The sequence below is a fragment of the Epinephelus lanceolatus genome, chromosome 10, assembly GCF_041903045.1.
Source record: "Epinephelus lanceolatus isolate andai-2023 chromosome 10, ASM4190304v1, whole genome shotgun sequence".
NCBI lineage: Eukaryota > Metazoa > Chordata > Actinopteri > Perciformes > Serranidae > Epinephelus > Epinephelus lanceolatus.
In genome coordinates, this window is record NC_135743.1 from 31,550,581 (window position 1) to 31,567,164 (window position 16,584).

A 16,584-nucleotide genomic window follows, 5' to 3' on the forward strand; every position below is an offset into this window, starting at 1 on the left:
CCCGGCCAGGCTGGGGCTGAATGGTTAGCCGGGGAAAGGAGACACATCACCGGACAGAACCAGAAGGCTGTCTGCTGAGACCCAGGAAATTACTCGTCGCCTCGTCTCGACAGCCTGGTAGCAACACAGTGCACATTTCAGTAGTTCCAGTAAGTTTACCGCCAGACATGATCAATAATAATGACTGCCCCGGCTAACACCGGCTAGGTGGCCCTCCTCATATACATGCTACGTGCTGTAGAGCTAAGTTACATGTCCTGTTATGTTAATTTATTGCTTTGACGTTACTTTAAGGAATTAGCTAGCTCACACCTCGAAATTGTTAGTGATGTGCTAACTGTTAATACAAATAATCTCATGGTGGCAGTGCAGAATAGCATGCTGCACACAGTAACGTTATTGTTAACACTATGCAATCTATTCAACGGACTCATCCAGCAATAATAAATCATGAACCCTAGGCATGTTGCTGTGTTGTCTTACAAGTGGGCATTATATTATACATTTGCAATACCTCTATCACAGTGAGTGACTTAGTCGTAATCGGCAATCATCAAGTGAAATTATGATTAATATTAGTCATATCCTGGTGTTGCTTAAAATATTCTGGTGATACAATATGAGCCCTGCTACTGTTGGAAGACCAATAAATTGACTTAAGCTGGATTTACCCTATGATACACTTCAACATATTGTAAATTAAATAGAATAAGACACTAATAATGAAGATGTGGGTGTGAGTTCAGTTCTATAGTTGTCTTTCATGTGGTTTCATATTGTGTCAGGATTTTATAAATCTTAGTTGTCTGAATTAATAACTTCAAATAGGGCTGCAACCCATGATTAGTTCTTCATTTATAAATGATGTTGCACAAAATGTAAAAATAATTTTAAAATGCCCATCACAGTTTCACAAATCTTCCAGTTGCTTGTTTTGTCTGAGCAACAGATCAAAGATATTCAATTATATTCAAAGGAACAATATAATAAAAAAAAACAGAAAAATCAGTGCATGACAGGAAAAAAATCTTATTGCAAAATGATTGACTTGCTTATTGATTGCAGGTCGTAGCATTGCCCATTAATGTGAACATGTCTTGCAGCTTTTTTGTATTTTTTTTTTTTTAAAAATAATAAAAGTGATAAAAGCAAATCTCATATAAAACTGCAATTGTTCAATCTGTTACATCATGCTATTAGTCATCATACTAAATTAAGTGCAACAACATGTTTCCTCCCCATGGGCAGTTTTCACCTGTGTATTTACACACAGTTTACTTATGAAGTATCATGTTTTTAGTCGGCAAAGAAAATATTTTGTTGAGTTTTAGGTTTGTTCTCTATGACTGAAAATGTGCACTTATATTGAATTTCAGAAATAATTGCATACATATGCATACAGTATGTCTTGTTGTTTTACTACACCAAGGTTGTAAGTAGGGATGCAACTAATTACTTATAAATCTATTGGTTGTTTTGTGAAATAATTATTGAGTCTCATTCAAGTCAAAACTAATGGGAACTGTATTGTCATAAAGCATGAGGGCTTAAAATTATTTCATTTGTTTAAATAGGTCATAATTCCCCCCCAAAAAGACAAATCACTTCTCACAATTTATTTTATTGACTTATAAAATCGAAGAAGCTGTGTAAGGCCAATTGTCAAAGAAGTATTTGGTATAAAACATCCAACAGTTAAATCTTTTTATGACAAATCACTAATGACATTTTCATATTTGTGATGTTTCCTTCACCAGAAATAAATAATCCAAGGACTCATGTCGCATGTGAGCAAAACCACCTGACCAAAGACATGTGAGCCTCAACCCTTCTGTCCCAGATCTTCTTCACCCTGAGTAAAAGTAGGCAGAGTTTGCTTTGACGATGTCAAGCCGCCGGAAATCGACCACACCTTGCATGGTGCTGCCCTCTGATGTAGTGGAGCAGGAAGAGGTAGAAGAGAAAACAGAAAAGGCAAAGGAGGAAGAGGCGGAGGAAGAGGAGGGCAAGATAAAGGAGGGAGCAGAGGAGGGGCCGACTGCAGAGGAGCTGAGTCAGGCAGTAGTGGTTGTCCCCACCCCTCCAGATACAGGTGAGATTCTTTTTGGCCCATTCTCCCGTGTGTATATGGCAATGGTTCATTGTTAGTCTGAAATATCCACAAACTGTGTTAATAAATGTATTACTGTTATCATAGATGAGCCCAGTATCTCTGCTGTAGAGGACAGTGAAGTCCTTGCCCCCTCACTCAAACATAGTGCTACAAACCCTCCAGAGGATCTGAGCAGTGAACAGCCAACCCAGGAGCAACAGTGTGATACACCCGAGGAGGGAGGAGCAGACCCTGCCGCGGTGGCTGCCATTTCCCTCAGCAAGACCCCCATTATGAGGATGAAGACCAAATCTGAACCCAAGAGGATCGCCGTGTCCCTGAAATCAGCAGATGAAGCGGTGGAAGGTTTCGGCGTTGGTGGCGAGGGAGAAGTGGGAGGAGAGCAGGAACCCATCGAAGCTCCTCTTGGGCCGATGACGCCCGTGGAGATGCTGCTACACGACTCCATGAAGCTCGGGGGAGGCGGCTTGCTGGTCAACCAGTCCTCAGATCAGCAGAGGAAATCATCAACTTTAAACCCCACAGTTCTGCCTGCTGGACTGGCACAGGTACAGAGTCTTGATTATACAAGGGTATAGTAAAGTCACTGCAGTAGCATGGGTGTGATAATACTCTGTTTACTCCTATCTGTGAAAGAGTAATGCATGTTTTCTGCACTTAAAAACGGTTGGTAGGCTTTGTATAATGGGTGGCCGCAATGCTAGAAATCCTCAACAGAGAGGTTAGATGTCAACAGCAGCCCTGCAGCTGATAGATATCCAATGCCTTGTTCAGAGACTGCAGCTTGCCGAGCAGATCTTGAGCAGTGTCTCCTCTTTGCCACTGTATAGCATTATCAGTCAAGACCTTTCTCATCTCCTACCTCTCTGTCTTTATTTTAGGTGCTTTCTGCTTTCCAGGCCCAGCAGAATGCAGCAGCAGCAGCAGCTCAGCCTCAGCTGTTGATTCCCCTCAGTAGTATCCCCTCCTACAGTGCAGCTATGGACACCAACCCCCTGCTGGGTAGCACATACAAGAAGTTTCCTTACCCCTCCATGGCTGAGATTAGCAGCTTGGCAGCACAGACACAGTTCACAGAGGAGCAGATCAAGGTAGATGAAAGTTGGATGGTGTTTTGGGTAGATTATAGCATATGACACATAAAACAGACACAAACAAGCTCCTTACTCTGTGTATTGTATTGAGTAAGAAGCCACATCAAATCTTGATTTAGAATGTAAGTCTGAAGTTTACTGAATATTGCCTTTTTGTAAATGGTGGAGTCAAATTAACTTGCTCTACACCCAGGTGTGGTTCTCAGCCCAGCGGCTGAAGCACGGTGTGAGCTGGACTCCAGAGGAAGTGGAGGAGGCCCGGAGGAAACAGTTTAACGGCACGGTGCACACTGTGCCTCAGACCATCACTGTCATACCTGCTCATCAGCTCTCGGCAGCTGCCAACGGCCTGCAGTCTATTCTTCAGACCTGCCAAATAGTGGGCCAGCCCGGCTTGGTGTTCACACAGGTAGGTAAGGAAAGAAAACACGCCATATCTAGCAGGACTCAGCTTTGATCTGCCTTGTCTTGAACCCAGTCATCTGAAGACTGGTATAGCTCTGACATGCTTTGGTTTGATTGACATTGACCTAAATCGCCTCCTTTGGTTTGATTAAATGTTGCTTTAGCTGGTCTTAATTGATGTGACTCAACTAAAAATCTGCTTGACACAGCTTCATTTTAAGTGGCTTTGGCTGGAGACATTATGTTTTTTTGAGTCGTCCAATTTCTTCAAATTGTGGCACAAATATCCGGTTGGACTCAAGGACGACCTGGTCACAGGTCAGAGGTCATGTTTGCTGTGACCTCATGTGTCTCATTCTTGTGAATACAGTACTTCAAGATTGAGGAAATTTCTTCAAATTTGGCACAAACATGCACTTGGATTCAAGGAGGAACAGATTAGACTCTGGTTGTCAATGGTCAAGGTCACTGTGACCTCACAAAACATGTTTTGGGCCATAATGCAAGAATTCATGTGCTAATTATGACACAACTTCAAAAAGAAATGTCTAATAGAATAAAATGATGAAGTGATTAGGAGGATATGATGTGATTTTTCTAAACATTATTCAAAGCCATACCTCAGAAACATAAGGGGAGACATTTGGTCAGACACTGAAATGGTGACTTTAATCTTGGGTGTCCACCTTGAAACTTTGCTGAGTGTATAGATCCTCCGTGCTGTGTGAAGCGTAAATGTTTTAGAAGTTTTAGTTTCTTTGCAGCAACATCCATATTTGCAGTTTTGTCTACTGTCAGTGCTACATATGAGTCCAGATAGACATGGATGCAAACTGTAACTGCAACTTGACTGGTTTATGGAGGTACACAACCGCGAGGTGGTAATTCTAGTTTAATTTAACTTGAAACAAGTTGGTTGACTTGGATTGTATTAACAACCTTAGATTGGACATGGACATGAGTTTGACTTTTCCTAATTGAACCAGATTAAATAGGCAGTTATGCCTTTAGAGTTGTAATAGGGCTGGCCAATATAAACTATACACTGTAAATAGTTTGCTCTGACTTGTATTTCACAAATTACAAGAAGTGTAAATCCAGTTACACACCTAAAAACCAGTTTAGGGCTCTGTCCATACAGTTAAGTATTATTAATTGTGGCTACAGTCACTTCAAACTGCACACACCCCTGTTTGTCTCATCCTCACATTCTGTGTGTCACTATTTTATGATTCTGTGTAGGTCGGCCCAGGGGGGCACCTTCCAGTGACCAGTCCCATCACTCTGACAGTGGCAGGGCTGCCCAGCCAGTCCCAGAGCTCCAGCAGAGTTTCCTGCCAGCCCACCCCGACAAACAGTGAGCTGAAACGGGCTACCACTGTCCAGCCTCCCTCTCTTTCTCCACAGGTGGGGACAGCACGTACTGTTGCCTTTCAGGAAAATACTTTTTGCTCGTGTGCTGTCAACAAGCGAGTTTCTGATTTTTTTTTTTTTTTTTTTACCTCAGTCAGGGCACAAGATTACTACATGGTGTCTCTGTCAGTTTTTTGTAATGTATGCGTTAACTCAAAAAAGTTGCACACAACTCATCTGTAGACATATTGTCTTTCTGTCAGCAGGTATTTGGTACCTCTGTATACAGAATAACACTGTAGAAACCCTTATTTAACATATACATCTCCCTTTCCTTTTCTAAGGAGAACTCAGCCCTCAGTGCTGACACATTCAGTTTGCGGCCGAAGAAGTCCAAAGAGCAGCTGGCAGAGCTGAAAGCCAGCTACCTGAAAAACCACTTTGTCACTGATGCAGAAATCGCCCGGCTGATGAAGCTCACCAACCTCACAAAGGGAGAGATCAAGAAATGGTTCAGTGACACCCGGTACAATCAGCGCAACTCCAAAAACAGCCATGTCATTGTTTTCCACGACGGAGGGGGCAGAGGAAGTGGCAGCTGTGGTAGCACTGCAAGCACCGCCATTGTTATTGACTCAAGTGATGAGACCCCCACATCTCCCCATCCTCCGCGCACTCCTCCTGTGAAGGAGAAGGAGACACGGACCAAAACATGGAATACGTTCCCAGATTTTACCCTGCAGAAGTTTAAGGAGAAGACTCCGGAGCAGCTGGTGGTGCTGGAGGAAAGTTTCGAGAAGAGCAGCACCCCATCAGATGAAGAACTGAGCCGCCTGAGGACAGAGACTAAACTGACGCGGAGGGAGATTGATGCCTGGTTCACTGAGAGAAGAAAAATGCCATCTGTCAGTACTTCCTCCCCAGATTCTTCAGAGGGAGGAAAGATGGAGACAGAGGGAGCAAAAGTAGGAGAAGGAGCAGGACCCAGCTCTTCCTCTCCTACTGCCTCCACATCTCGTAAAGGTAGTCAAACTCCTCCAGGCAGTCGCAGTAAGCAGCTGCCAAGCAGCAGCAACAAAGACATGAAAGATAAGAGTAAAAAGACTCCGGAGCAGCTCCATATTCTGAAAAGTGCCTTTGTGCGGACCCAGTGGCCCACACCAGAGGAGTACGACCAGCTGTCAGAGGAGAGCGGCCTCCCTCGGTCCTACATCGTCAGCTGGTTTGGGGACTCTAGGTACTCGTGGAAGAACAGTAACTTGAAATGGTTCTTTCAGTACCAAAGTGGCAATGTGGAAGGGCCAAATGGCGGAGGAAGCAATAAAATGGGAAGCAGTGGCGGTGGCGGTCGAAAAAGACGTGGCCGAAATCGTGGTTGGGGGCGGTCTCGAACCAGAAAGCAGCCAAGAAGGTCTGCCTCCTCCAGTGCAGATGTGGATAGATTTCCCCCATCGAAGAAATTCAAGAGTGGGAGGGAGATTCTGAAGGAGTACTACATGAAGTACCGTTTTCTCAATGAGCAGGACCTGGATGAGCTTGTCGCTAAGACCAACATGAGCTACGAACAGGTAATGATATGCTTTTCTGTTTGGATGTGAGAAGACTTAGGTATGTGTCATTGTGTCTTGTATCCTGTCATTGTACCCCTTCATATGTGCTGTTTCCGTTTCATCTATAGTGTGTATTTTGTTTCCCAGTTGCTCACACTGTACGGTCAAATCAAGTGACATTTATTCATGTAGTCCATAATCACAAATTTGCCTCAAAGGTAGTCATTAGTAGTAGTTAGTTCTTATAGAGAAATGATGACACAATGACATTCCCAGTATATGATATGAATTTGGTTTACTGTGTGCTTAAGAGAAATGTCCGCCTGACAGAGCAGCTAAATCAGTCACAGTGTAAAACTTTCATCTCGGGCTGCACAATATGAGGAAAACATGCAGTAATGTTGAATATGGTGATAACAATATGACGTGATAAATCAACAGATATTAAAGTGTACTTATTTCTGCCTTTGTATTGCTTTTATTATGCTGCAAATTAAAAATAAAAAATACAATTAAAAATTGAAATTAAAAAAATACTCTATTGTGTGGCCCTATGTTACCCCCCAGTAACATGAATTCTAAAGAGCAACAAGCTAAAGGTTTGACTGATGTTCTGCACATTAAGCTTGTTTAATACTGGGATTTGTGTATTTTTTTAATGTACGTAAAACATATTTTAATACATGTATATAGGATAGCCGACATGAAGAAGCTCTTAGTGGAATATGTATGTATAAACACTCTCAGAAAACACTTTTAAAATCTTAAATGAATGGTTGTCAGGATACATGGCCCGTAACCAGGAAATACTGAGCTCATGAGAGCAAAGTCCTCTGGCAGAAATCCAACCAGCCGTGAAATTTTTTATCAACCCAACTTTTGAGTATTTGAAAATTGAGTTTATACAGCCATTCATTATATTTATGTAGATGTTATCTTCCTGCACTGTGGGCTAAAGGTCACATCAAAGTTTTCTCTGAACTGCCAAGTATGTAATTCAGGTGGAGAATACTAAATACTGTTTATTTTGAATTGATCGTTTATTCTTTTTTTGTGTCTGACACAGACAAATGTTAAAATGTTTAGTCCAAAAACATTATCAGAATTAGCCATAAATATCTATAAAGTGACATGTGTCTAGTTTTGCAGTGCAGACTCGTCTTCTTGTAAATGAAACACAGCAGTTAACAGGCACTATGAAGATCAAAACTGTAAAAGAAAGAACCAAAAACAAAATCCTACATCCTTATTGTTGACCACTTTGACTCACTTTATTAACACCTCAGTCCAAAGTCTGTCATCACATAAAATTTATATGAATTCCTAGAGATATCACAGAGGACATGACCCTGTTGTCTGTGATAGTAGCTACAGCCCTGCTGTCATCACACAGTTAACACCTTTCTCTCTCTCTGTCAAAAGGTGAGGGAGTGGTTCGCCGAGGTCCAGCGACGCTTGGACATGGGGGCAGATCCCTTCGTGGAGGCGACTGGAGGAAGGACAGATGGAGATGAAGCAGGAGAGGGAGGGGTTATGCAAGGAGAGGCGTCGATGGCCATGGAGGAACAGAGCGGCACAGGAGCAGGAGACGAGGACGATGACGATGAAGGAGATGAGGAGGACGACGGTGATGATACAGACGACAGTGAGGTTTGGGAGCCGTCACGTAGCGTCAGGAAATCCTTGTCAGTCTCTGAAGACTAATGATTGTGGAGAGCACGGTGAAACATTACAGAATGTTACAAGAGAGATGGTGGTATGGTAGATGCTGGAAGACAGTTAGCTAAACCATGTCCTTTTGCCACTGATTTGCATCATGTGCTCATTCGCATTATGAATTCACTGTATTTAAATATTTCTGACATCACGTCTACGTGAAACTAACACATGGACTATTAGCTTTAGCTCACTCTCTCAATACTTATCGTATTCACTGTAAGTAATTTGTAACAATTCAAAAAAGAATCATGCGAAAGAAGCAAACTTCGATAAAGCCTAAAAAACAAATGTTTTGTCAAAAAGAATACCATAAAGTGCAATCTTCAAGCTGAAGATGATGAAACCTGTTGAGATGAAATAGGTACCTTAAAAGATGGTGTATCCAGACACATTGATACATTTGATTGCACCTGATAAATACTGTGAGATTTATTATCGCCCCTTGTTAAATTTGCACTCCTTGCTTGCTCAAATGGAGCCAGTGAGGGAGATTTATTTAGTTATGCTGCATTTCTTTGGAGCCTGTTTTGTGCACAGCAGGCCTAAATTCAAACTTCAGTCTCCAGTGTTATGAATGTTCCATCCCTGGTCCCAAACTAACAGCACACACACACACACACACATACACACACACACATAAAAAAAGACTTGTGTGTTTACAAAGGTGCTTAAAATCGTATCACAACTAGATGTCACTGCTGAGCAATGTCTCCAGTGAAACAGCATACATCTACTTGTGGAACTGCTTGATTTTACATGTTACAGTATCTTTTCTTTCTAGCACCTGTGAAGATCATTGCAAGGACCGGATGTGAATCAGCAGGTTGTTTGAGCTGATCGATAATGACACTGAAAGTCAGGTGTTTTATCTCCCAGAGATAAATGCCTCAAACGATATGAGACAAAGCACCTTACTGCTGAATGAATGCCAATGCCGTGATGCTTTTAAAACACAGGATGTCTACTCAAGTCTTCCCTTTATAGCAGCTTGTTCTTTCATTAGTATTAATAGTAGATAGATTTTTTTTAGCTGAACACATACAGATCTGATGGAAAAACGCCACAGTATGTGTTTGGTATGCACTGCTAGTAATGTTTTTAAAGTAATTTTTCACCTTTTGATAGAACACATCCTGTGCTAAGGGTGATTCAGACAGTAGGCTGTTGTTCCAAAGTTGAATGTGTTGTCTCCCAAGCAGTGAGCTGCAGTTTACAAGGCACCATATGTGAACAAAATAATGGCCACTGTGAGGCAGACATTTGGGTCCACCGAAATAACAATAGAAACCGATATAGTTTGCTGCAGTGTTTTGCTTAGAATGAACTTGAGGTGGGTTTCTGATGGGTACAATTGATGGTCTGAACTGGGGCATTGCAAAGTTTTTCCCAAACCATGTAAATGTAAGCACCAGCTGCAGCCCTGTTGTAAATTTAAAGTAAGTCAATCCATGAGTTGTCACCTTGACTGCAATCACCACCAAATCACCAACACCTTGCCTTTAGGTTTGGGCTCATCTGCTCATGTCAAAAACAAGGCCTGTGAATCTTTTTGGGTCTTGACCCATACTTTAAGAAATACTGTTAAAATGGAAACAGACACCCCCTCCCATCATATCTTAGTGGTATTATCTTTGGCACCACTGTCACAAAACCAGTCATGCCTTGATGGTAACCCCAGATTCTCAAAAATCTGAAACATGACATTTTATGTTACATGTTTCAAGTCATTCTAACCTAAACCATCATCTTTCCCTAACCCTAATCAAGTGCTTTTGTGCCTAAACTTAACCAGACCTTAACCACAGCATTGACATGCCATAAAACAGCGAGATAACAATATACTGCAGCTGCTTACGAGAATTTCACAAATCTAGGGTTACCATTTAGCCATGACCCGCAAAGACATCCAGATTGCTTTCCGTTTTCCTCAGAGCCTAGCGAAGGGGCTCCTTTTCTTTTGCCAGGTAGAGTTTCCACAGTTACTTTGGTTGCTTCGTGGTCTGCCATTTCCACTAAACTAACTAGTAGATAGTAAGTGCATAGAACTTACACTGATACTCTTCGATAACTGGGGATAGCTACCAATAGCTATAACAGGAAAACATAAGCGCCATCCTCTTCCTGTTTCGGTAGTGCAGTGGTTGATGCACTTCCTTTGTGCCGTAAATGGAGCCTTCATTTTCCCTGGAGATGGTGCCGGGTGGCAGACATAGCTGCATAGTGACAGCAAGGCTTCAGTGGAACTAGGGCTAGGCAGTTTATCAATCATTATTATCATCATCATCATCATTATCATTATATCAAAGGCTGCATTACAGTAAAGTGATGTAATTTTATGAACTTTTAGCTATTCTATTGCCCCATTAGTCATTACTGGTGATTATCAAAAAGACACCAGTCGTACCAGATGTATTTGGTCAAAAACATCCTGATATTTGATTTCCTCCATATCGCCCAGCGCTGATAGGGAACCCATCTAAACACTGATGCTGTCATTATTCTATAGCATACATTGTGCAATCAACATTTACTCCTCAATGATACGTTAAAACAAATTGTCTATTTCCACTTTAAACAGTATTTCAAATAATAATCTGACTCCAGTCTGCACTGAAGAGATAAACATGAAGCACCTAAACTAAACTTTTAAAAAATGCACTTTGTCCACTTGTGTACACGGTGGACTAAATCCTGATTTGGCACCTTAATCTCTTATTATACCATAAAATGGCTCTGAGAGACCAAATCTGTTTTGTATGACTACAAACTGAACCAGTATTTTGCCTTTTTTTTATCCTCTGTGTGTTGTCAGGAGGAAGAATCAATTTATCCACTTTTCTAACAATATGTGTTGTTTCATAGTTGGATGTGTGTAAGGCTCAAAAACCCAGTAGAACAATCACCCATTGCTTTCTTCCGCTAAATTGCACAATTTGAGCCCCATTTTTAAGCTTTTGTTCTTTTGAAAATGCACGTGTTATATTTGTTGTCATGTTTTGTATTGTTGCTTTAAACTATGGGAATTTCTCCCATCTCTCCTTCTATGCTCCCACATATGCCCCCGTCTGACTCTTACCCCTCTCCTCCAGTTCACTTTTGTAAAATGAATGCCTAGACTCATGATGTGCACTTCCCAAGACATGTTTCTGTAAATGTTAGCAGTGTCCTGTCGGTTCTCTGTCTCAATTAATTGCCTACAACATCTGACAGACAGCTAGACAGGGCTATAGGGACATCTTCAGAAGACTGAAATTGTCGGAAAAATTAAAACAGACATTCTTTGAAAATTCACTTTCTCTCGTGGAAGGAATTGTTGTGAAGAAGCAGCACAGCATTCCCTCTGTGGTGGGAAGTCTACCAAATAACGCTCCTCTTTCTAACTGTTTTCCTCACGCTTTACCGCATTGAATCGACAGGACAATAGTCCCACAACTGTCTCGACCACGGTTCTTCACAAATAGGGGAGAGACCCTGATGAAGCTTTGCAGATAAACCTATGTGCCTACGTGGCTCGTACGCTTGTTTGAACAGAATTTCACCGACTCTCGACAGATGACGATAAGAGAGAATTTGCTTTGGAAATCACACTGTTGAGTGATTCGTAAGGAAGGCTTGTTCAAACTAAGTTGTGATGCATGACCGAGCTCTGCTTTCTGCCGACGCTAAAAGATGCCTAGATACTCTGAAGTTGACTTTGGAAACTTCTGTTGTAAGTCCTTAAACGGATACCTTGGTGTTCCGAATTTTAATGTATTTTTTTTCACCAGGCACTTGTCACACTACACGTTGGTACCTTTAGCTGTCCGAAAAGCAGTTTAATGAGTAACCTTGAAAGCAATGTTGTCTGCTAGCTGTAAGATAGCTACGATAGCTTTTTTTTTATAGCGAAGGAGAGCTTGATACATTTTTGCGTAATGTGACAAGTGCTTGGTCATGAAAAACAACAAATTCAAAATGTTAAGGTATACCTTTTGTCTAATACTGCATGCAATAATCAAGATGAACAACTGCTCATTTTGTACATACAATATTTTGGGCTGGTATACTTGGCACAGTAGAAGCCAAATCTGGGATTAATTCTTTGTGTAGCAGTAATAATACCAGTTCATTTCCAAGTTGACTGCAACCATGGGCACATTTTTGGCTCATTGCTCTAAACTGTTATCACAACAATTGCAGTTATTCTACAGCAAATCTTTTGTGCCCTTTTGATGAATCCTGGTACTGCGCCCACTTCTTCCTACACCTGCTACAAACTAGCTGTCCACAGTTAGCTTGTTTTAGTCCACAGGTTAGGCTTAATCCTGCCTCCAGGTATCCAGCCCACAGTCTTTTACAGTGTGCTCTGTCTTTACTATAGTCTGTCTGTTTTGAATGGTTTTATATGTTTCTATCTATGAAAACTGTGTCTTTACAACTCTTTCCAGACATCAGTGGATTGCTTGTTAACAAGACAAACTCATACGATATGTACAATAGAGTAGTGTTTTTTGAAATAGAAACAGTTTTAGAGTTCAGCCAGTGTTGCCCAAGTGGCTTTTTGGTACTTTGTTGCAAAAAATATGAAATCAGAACTCAATAGAGGAAGACATGCACTTAGTTGAAGGAATTGCTAAAATAATGTCCTGGTCGCAAGGTGAAAAAGTTTTGTGTTTTTTTTGGTGCTGATAATGTGTCCAGATTTGAGGCTTTACAACTAAATTGTTGTATAAAGGTGCATTAAATTATTTAAAATCAACAAAGCTGCTTAAAGGGGCACTCCACAGATTTTACGCATGAAGTTAACTCATTATGAGGAGTACAACTCAGCTTAAAAAATGACGGTTGTGTAATGTCTTCTGTGGCTCAAAATAACCCCGACAATGTCACAGTGATGTCATTAGGGTCATCTCAGACTTGAAGGTGCAGTGTGTGGGATTCGGCAGGATCTAACAGCAGAAACAGAATATAACATTCATAATTATGTTTTCATCAGTGTTTAATACAAGAAACAAAGCATTGTGTTTTCAGCTTAGCGTAGAGTGAGCCATTTATATATCTACGTGGGGACATGGCCTTTCTTAATATTTAGACATGCCGTTGTCACTCACCCAATAAAAACATAAGGACTTTTATTTGACAAAATTAAAGACATTTTCACCATAAATTGATGCAGAAAAAGTGTAAATTTGTGTATATAAATTCACCAGAGAGCAAGAAATTAACCCTATGGGCCCGAACGACGCACAGTGCGTCCAAATTCACACCCGTTCTTCTCTGTGGATTTTCTCCGTGACTGTGCGTCATAGCGAGAAGCCACGCATATCACGTGAAACAGCGGAACTGTAGCTTTCCGAGAAGGCCAAGCACTTGTCGGTAGTCCAATGTTTTCACAGCAAAAAAAAAAGATAAAGTTACACTAAAATGATGTATAACAGAGCTTTCATACAGCTTTGCACACACATTACTCTTGGATGGATTACTCATTAGTGCAGGCTCGCACAGAAATGCCACGCATATCACATGAAAGCGCAGGAGCAGAGCTTTCCAGGGATACCACACACATCATTGTACTGTCATCCCATCACGCTATAAATACAGATTGATTGTCTACAAAATAAAAACCTGACGAATTTCTTTACAATCCATTATACAGCTCATGTTATCAGTCACTTCATATAGTGAGGAATATCGTATCTTACCACGTCTTAGGCTTGCGTGTGTTTCTCCCTGTCTTTCCACATTTGTAGTCCGGCTTTCAAGATGCAAATATCTCCATATTGTCCAGTTGACACTCCATCGAACTTTGTATGACAAGACCAGCCACTTCACCTTTGCGCACCCAGACAACTGCAGCCTAATTATGCATGCCTGACAGGGCCATAGTCACCATATACATTGAGGGGGACACGTGCCCCCCCACCAATGCCCAAAATGCCCCCCCAATATATAACTGAAACTGAAAAACAAATATTATCTTGGAGGACATCATTGCACTTGGTTGACTATTTTTCTATTATCTTAGATGTAAATATTGCATGTTTCTTTCAGATAAAACACATTTTTGACTTGTGAATGAGTCAATGGAATTTCTTGCAATAATGAAAAAATACTGGCAATCATGTCCGCCTGGCACAAACCACATGTTTTGGACAGCTGTGAAGTGACAGAATGTCCCAGCATCATGGTTCTTATATTGCCAGATTCCAGAGACTCTCCCCTCTTCATATATGGTAGAATATGTCAACTTCCAACTTGCTATGCTGAGATACATGTAAAAATGTAAGAATTTAGTCACACGGATTTGTTTTTTTCATTGATATAAAAATTAATATAAAATACAGGCAAACAGAAGGACATGTAATGATGGCAAATCTGGTTAGCCCAGATTGTCCTGAAAAAAAAAAAACAGGATATAGCATGTGTATGTAGCCTTTATAATGACTGTGATATGAGCTTAAAAGTAAAGGCAGTAAAAATACCCCAAAAACGCCTAGGGCCCATAGGGTTAATAGTTTGAAGCTCAAAACATTCTTGTGGAGGACCCCAAAATCTCTCGTTTCACATGTGTTCCTCCCCAGTGTGAACTGAAACCTGCACCCTTGCTACATAGGGCGTGTGTGTACTCCTCTACGAAGCCCTCCATTTTTCGATAGTGGCTCAGAAAGGACAAACCAAACTGGCTCTAGAAAGGGGCCTTTCCCATTTTTATGTTAAAGTGAAGGCCATTAGGCGTTCCACATGCTTGGAAATGGAGGGGAGAGGTTGCAGTCTGCAACCTCACCACTAGATGGCACTACATCCTCCACACTGGTGCTTTAAAATTTGAACTGTGAACCAGCACTAAAAAATGGAGGTGTGGGGTTTGGAAAAAGTGGGCATTATTGCAGCTTGACCTAACTGTAGACTTAAAGTCAGGATGTTTAAGCCTCTGCTGCACACATTTTGACCATCTCTTTTTTATCTGTTTCTTATGAGCCCCCCAATGGCAGTAAGAAATTGCTGGAGTACCCCTTTAATGATCTTCTGTCTGTTAGAAAGTAGAAACAGGGCCAACCTGATCTACTACAATATAACTGTCTGAAAAACCTTCATTTTTAAATATCATGTATAGCGTGTCTTCTCCCTGAGTTGTGGTTTTATATCCAACAGTCATCATGTATCCCAGTTAATCTTGTGCAGTAGAGCTAAGAGCTAACATTGTGATCTGAGTAGTTTACCTGATGTCCTATTGTGCACATGTCATGTCTGTATCCTTCTTGCTATACTTCTCGCTATAGTCCTCACTCGTTTTCTGTATTTAGACAGATAGATGGTTGAATGTTTCTTACAGCAATCAGAGATTCAAATGTTTTCACTCTACAGCAGCCAGCTTTTTTGGCAAAAAAACACCTTGTCACAGTTGTAATATACTGTATGTATAAATGTTTTTTAAGCTCATTGACAGTGGAGTTTTCGCCTTCTGTTTTTCTGATCTAATTTTTTCCTATTGGCAGTTTAACCACAAGTTATGGCTTCGAACAAGCATGCTTTGCTCTTAATCGTAAAATGAAGAGTTTTCTTTGTTCCCTGCTTCAATACAACTCATGCTTCAGCACCTGTTTACTGAGTGATGACAGTGATCTCTCAGCTATGGTATTAAGTTACAGTTGGTTCCGTAGACACAAATACCGTGGCATATAATGGTCTAACTGTATTCTCTGCTTTAATAAATGGGTAAGGTGTTAATTTAAAGACAACAAGTATTTGCAGTGCCATTTGGTCCCTCACACCCAGGTTTTAAAAAATAAGCTATGATTTCAGTCCTGTAAAAATCCACCTTGGTCTGACACACCTGATTGGCGATCAGAGGGGATTGTGGGAATGAAACTGATTTACTTGAGGTTGGACTTTATGCAAAGGATGTTAATGTTGACCTAAAACCCAAAACAGTTCAAACTGGTGTTATTCTGTGTCTACGGAACTGACGTTTCCATCTACACTAAGTTATTGTCACACTGCCTGTACATCTGAAATGAGTATCTGTCATAAACTCTGATTTAAACATGGTATGTGTGTGTGCGTTCGCCTCTGCAGGCTTGCTTTAGAAAGCTAACACTTCCCTTTCCGCAGTCCTTGCAATCTTCAGCTTGTAGCTACCAGCTGTGAGGCAGACAACTTGTGCAATGTTAATTTAAAATCCCAGCTGTTGTTGAGGCTCTGGCTTGATTTCTAGCTTGATTTAGAAAAGATTTATATTTTATACTTGTTTGAGGACAAAACCCAATAAATTTTGATCAAAAGATGTGCGCTTGTGAGCAACATTTTGCATGTTTTGCTTTGAATATATGTGAAATGAAGCAGTCTGGAATAAATGCAGATTCAGAGTGGA

The 16,584-nt window shown here is 41.0% G+C and overlaps 1 protein-coding gene across 2 annotated transcripts; it reads left to right on the forward strand.

Annotated features, from left to right (window-relative positions):
• The first annotated feature begins 11 nt into the window (after nt 1-11).
• Nucleotides 12-16,495, forward strand: zhx1 (zinc fingers and homeoboxes 1). 2 transcript variants are annotated; one of them, XR_004502402.2, is made up of 9 exons: nt 12-149; nt 1,758-2,092; nt 2,198-2,661; nt 2,995-3,204; nt 3,401-3,616; nt 4,855-5,019; nt 5,310-6,533; nt 7,938-9,564; nt 9,688-16,495. XR_004502402.2 is itself a non-coding variant. In XM_033639701.2 (8 exons), exons 2-8 carry the CDS (start codon nt 1,885-1,887, stop codon nt 8,217-8,219), a joined length of 2,769 nt encoding a protein of 922 aa, XP_033495592.2. In that variant the 5' UTR covers nt 12-149; nt 1,758-1,884; the 3' UTR covers nt 8,220-16,495. The 2 variants fall into 2 exon arrangements, 1 of the variants encoding a protein (XP_033495592.2); XM_033639701.2 differs by having other exon boundaries at nt 7,938-16,495.
• The last annotated feature ends 89 nt before the right edge of the window (nt 16,496-16,584 follow it).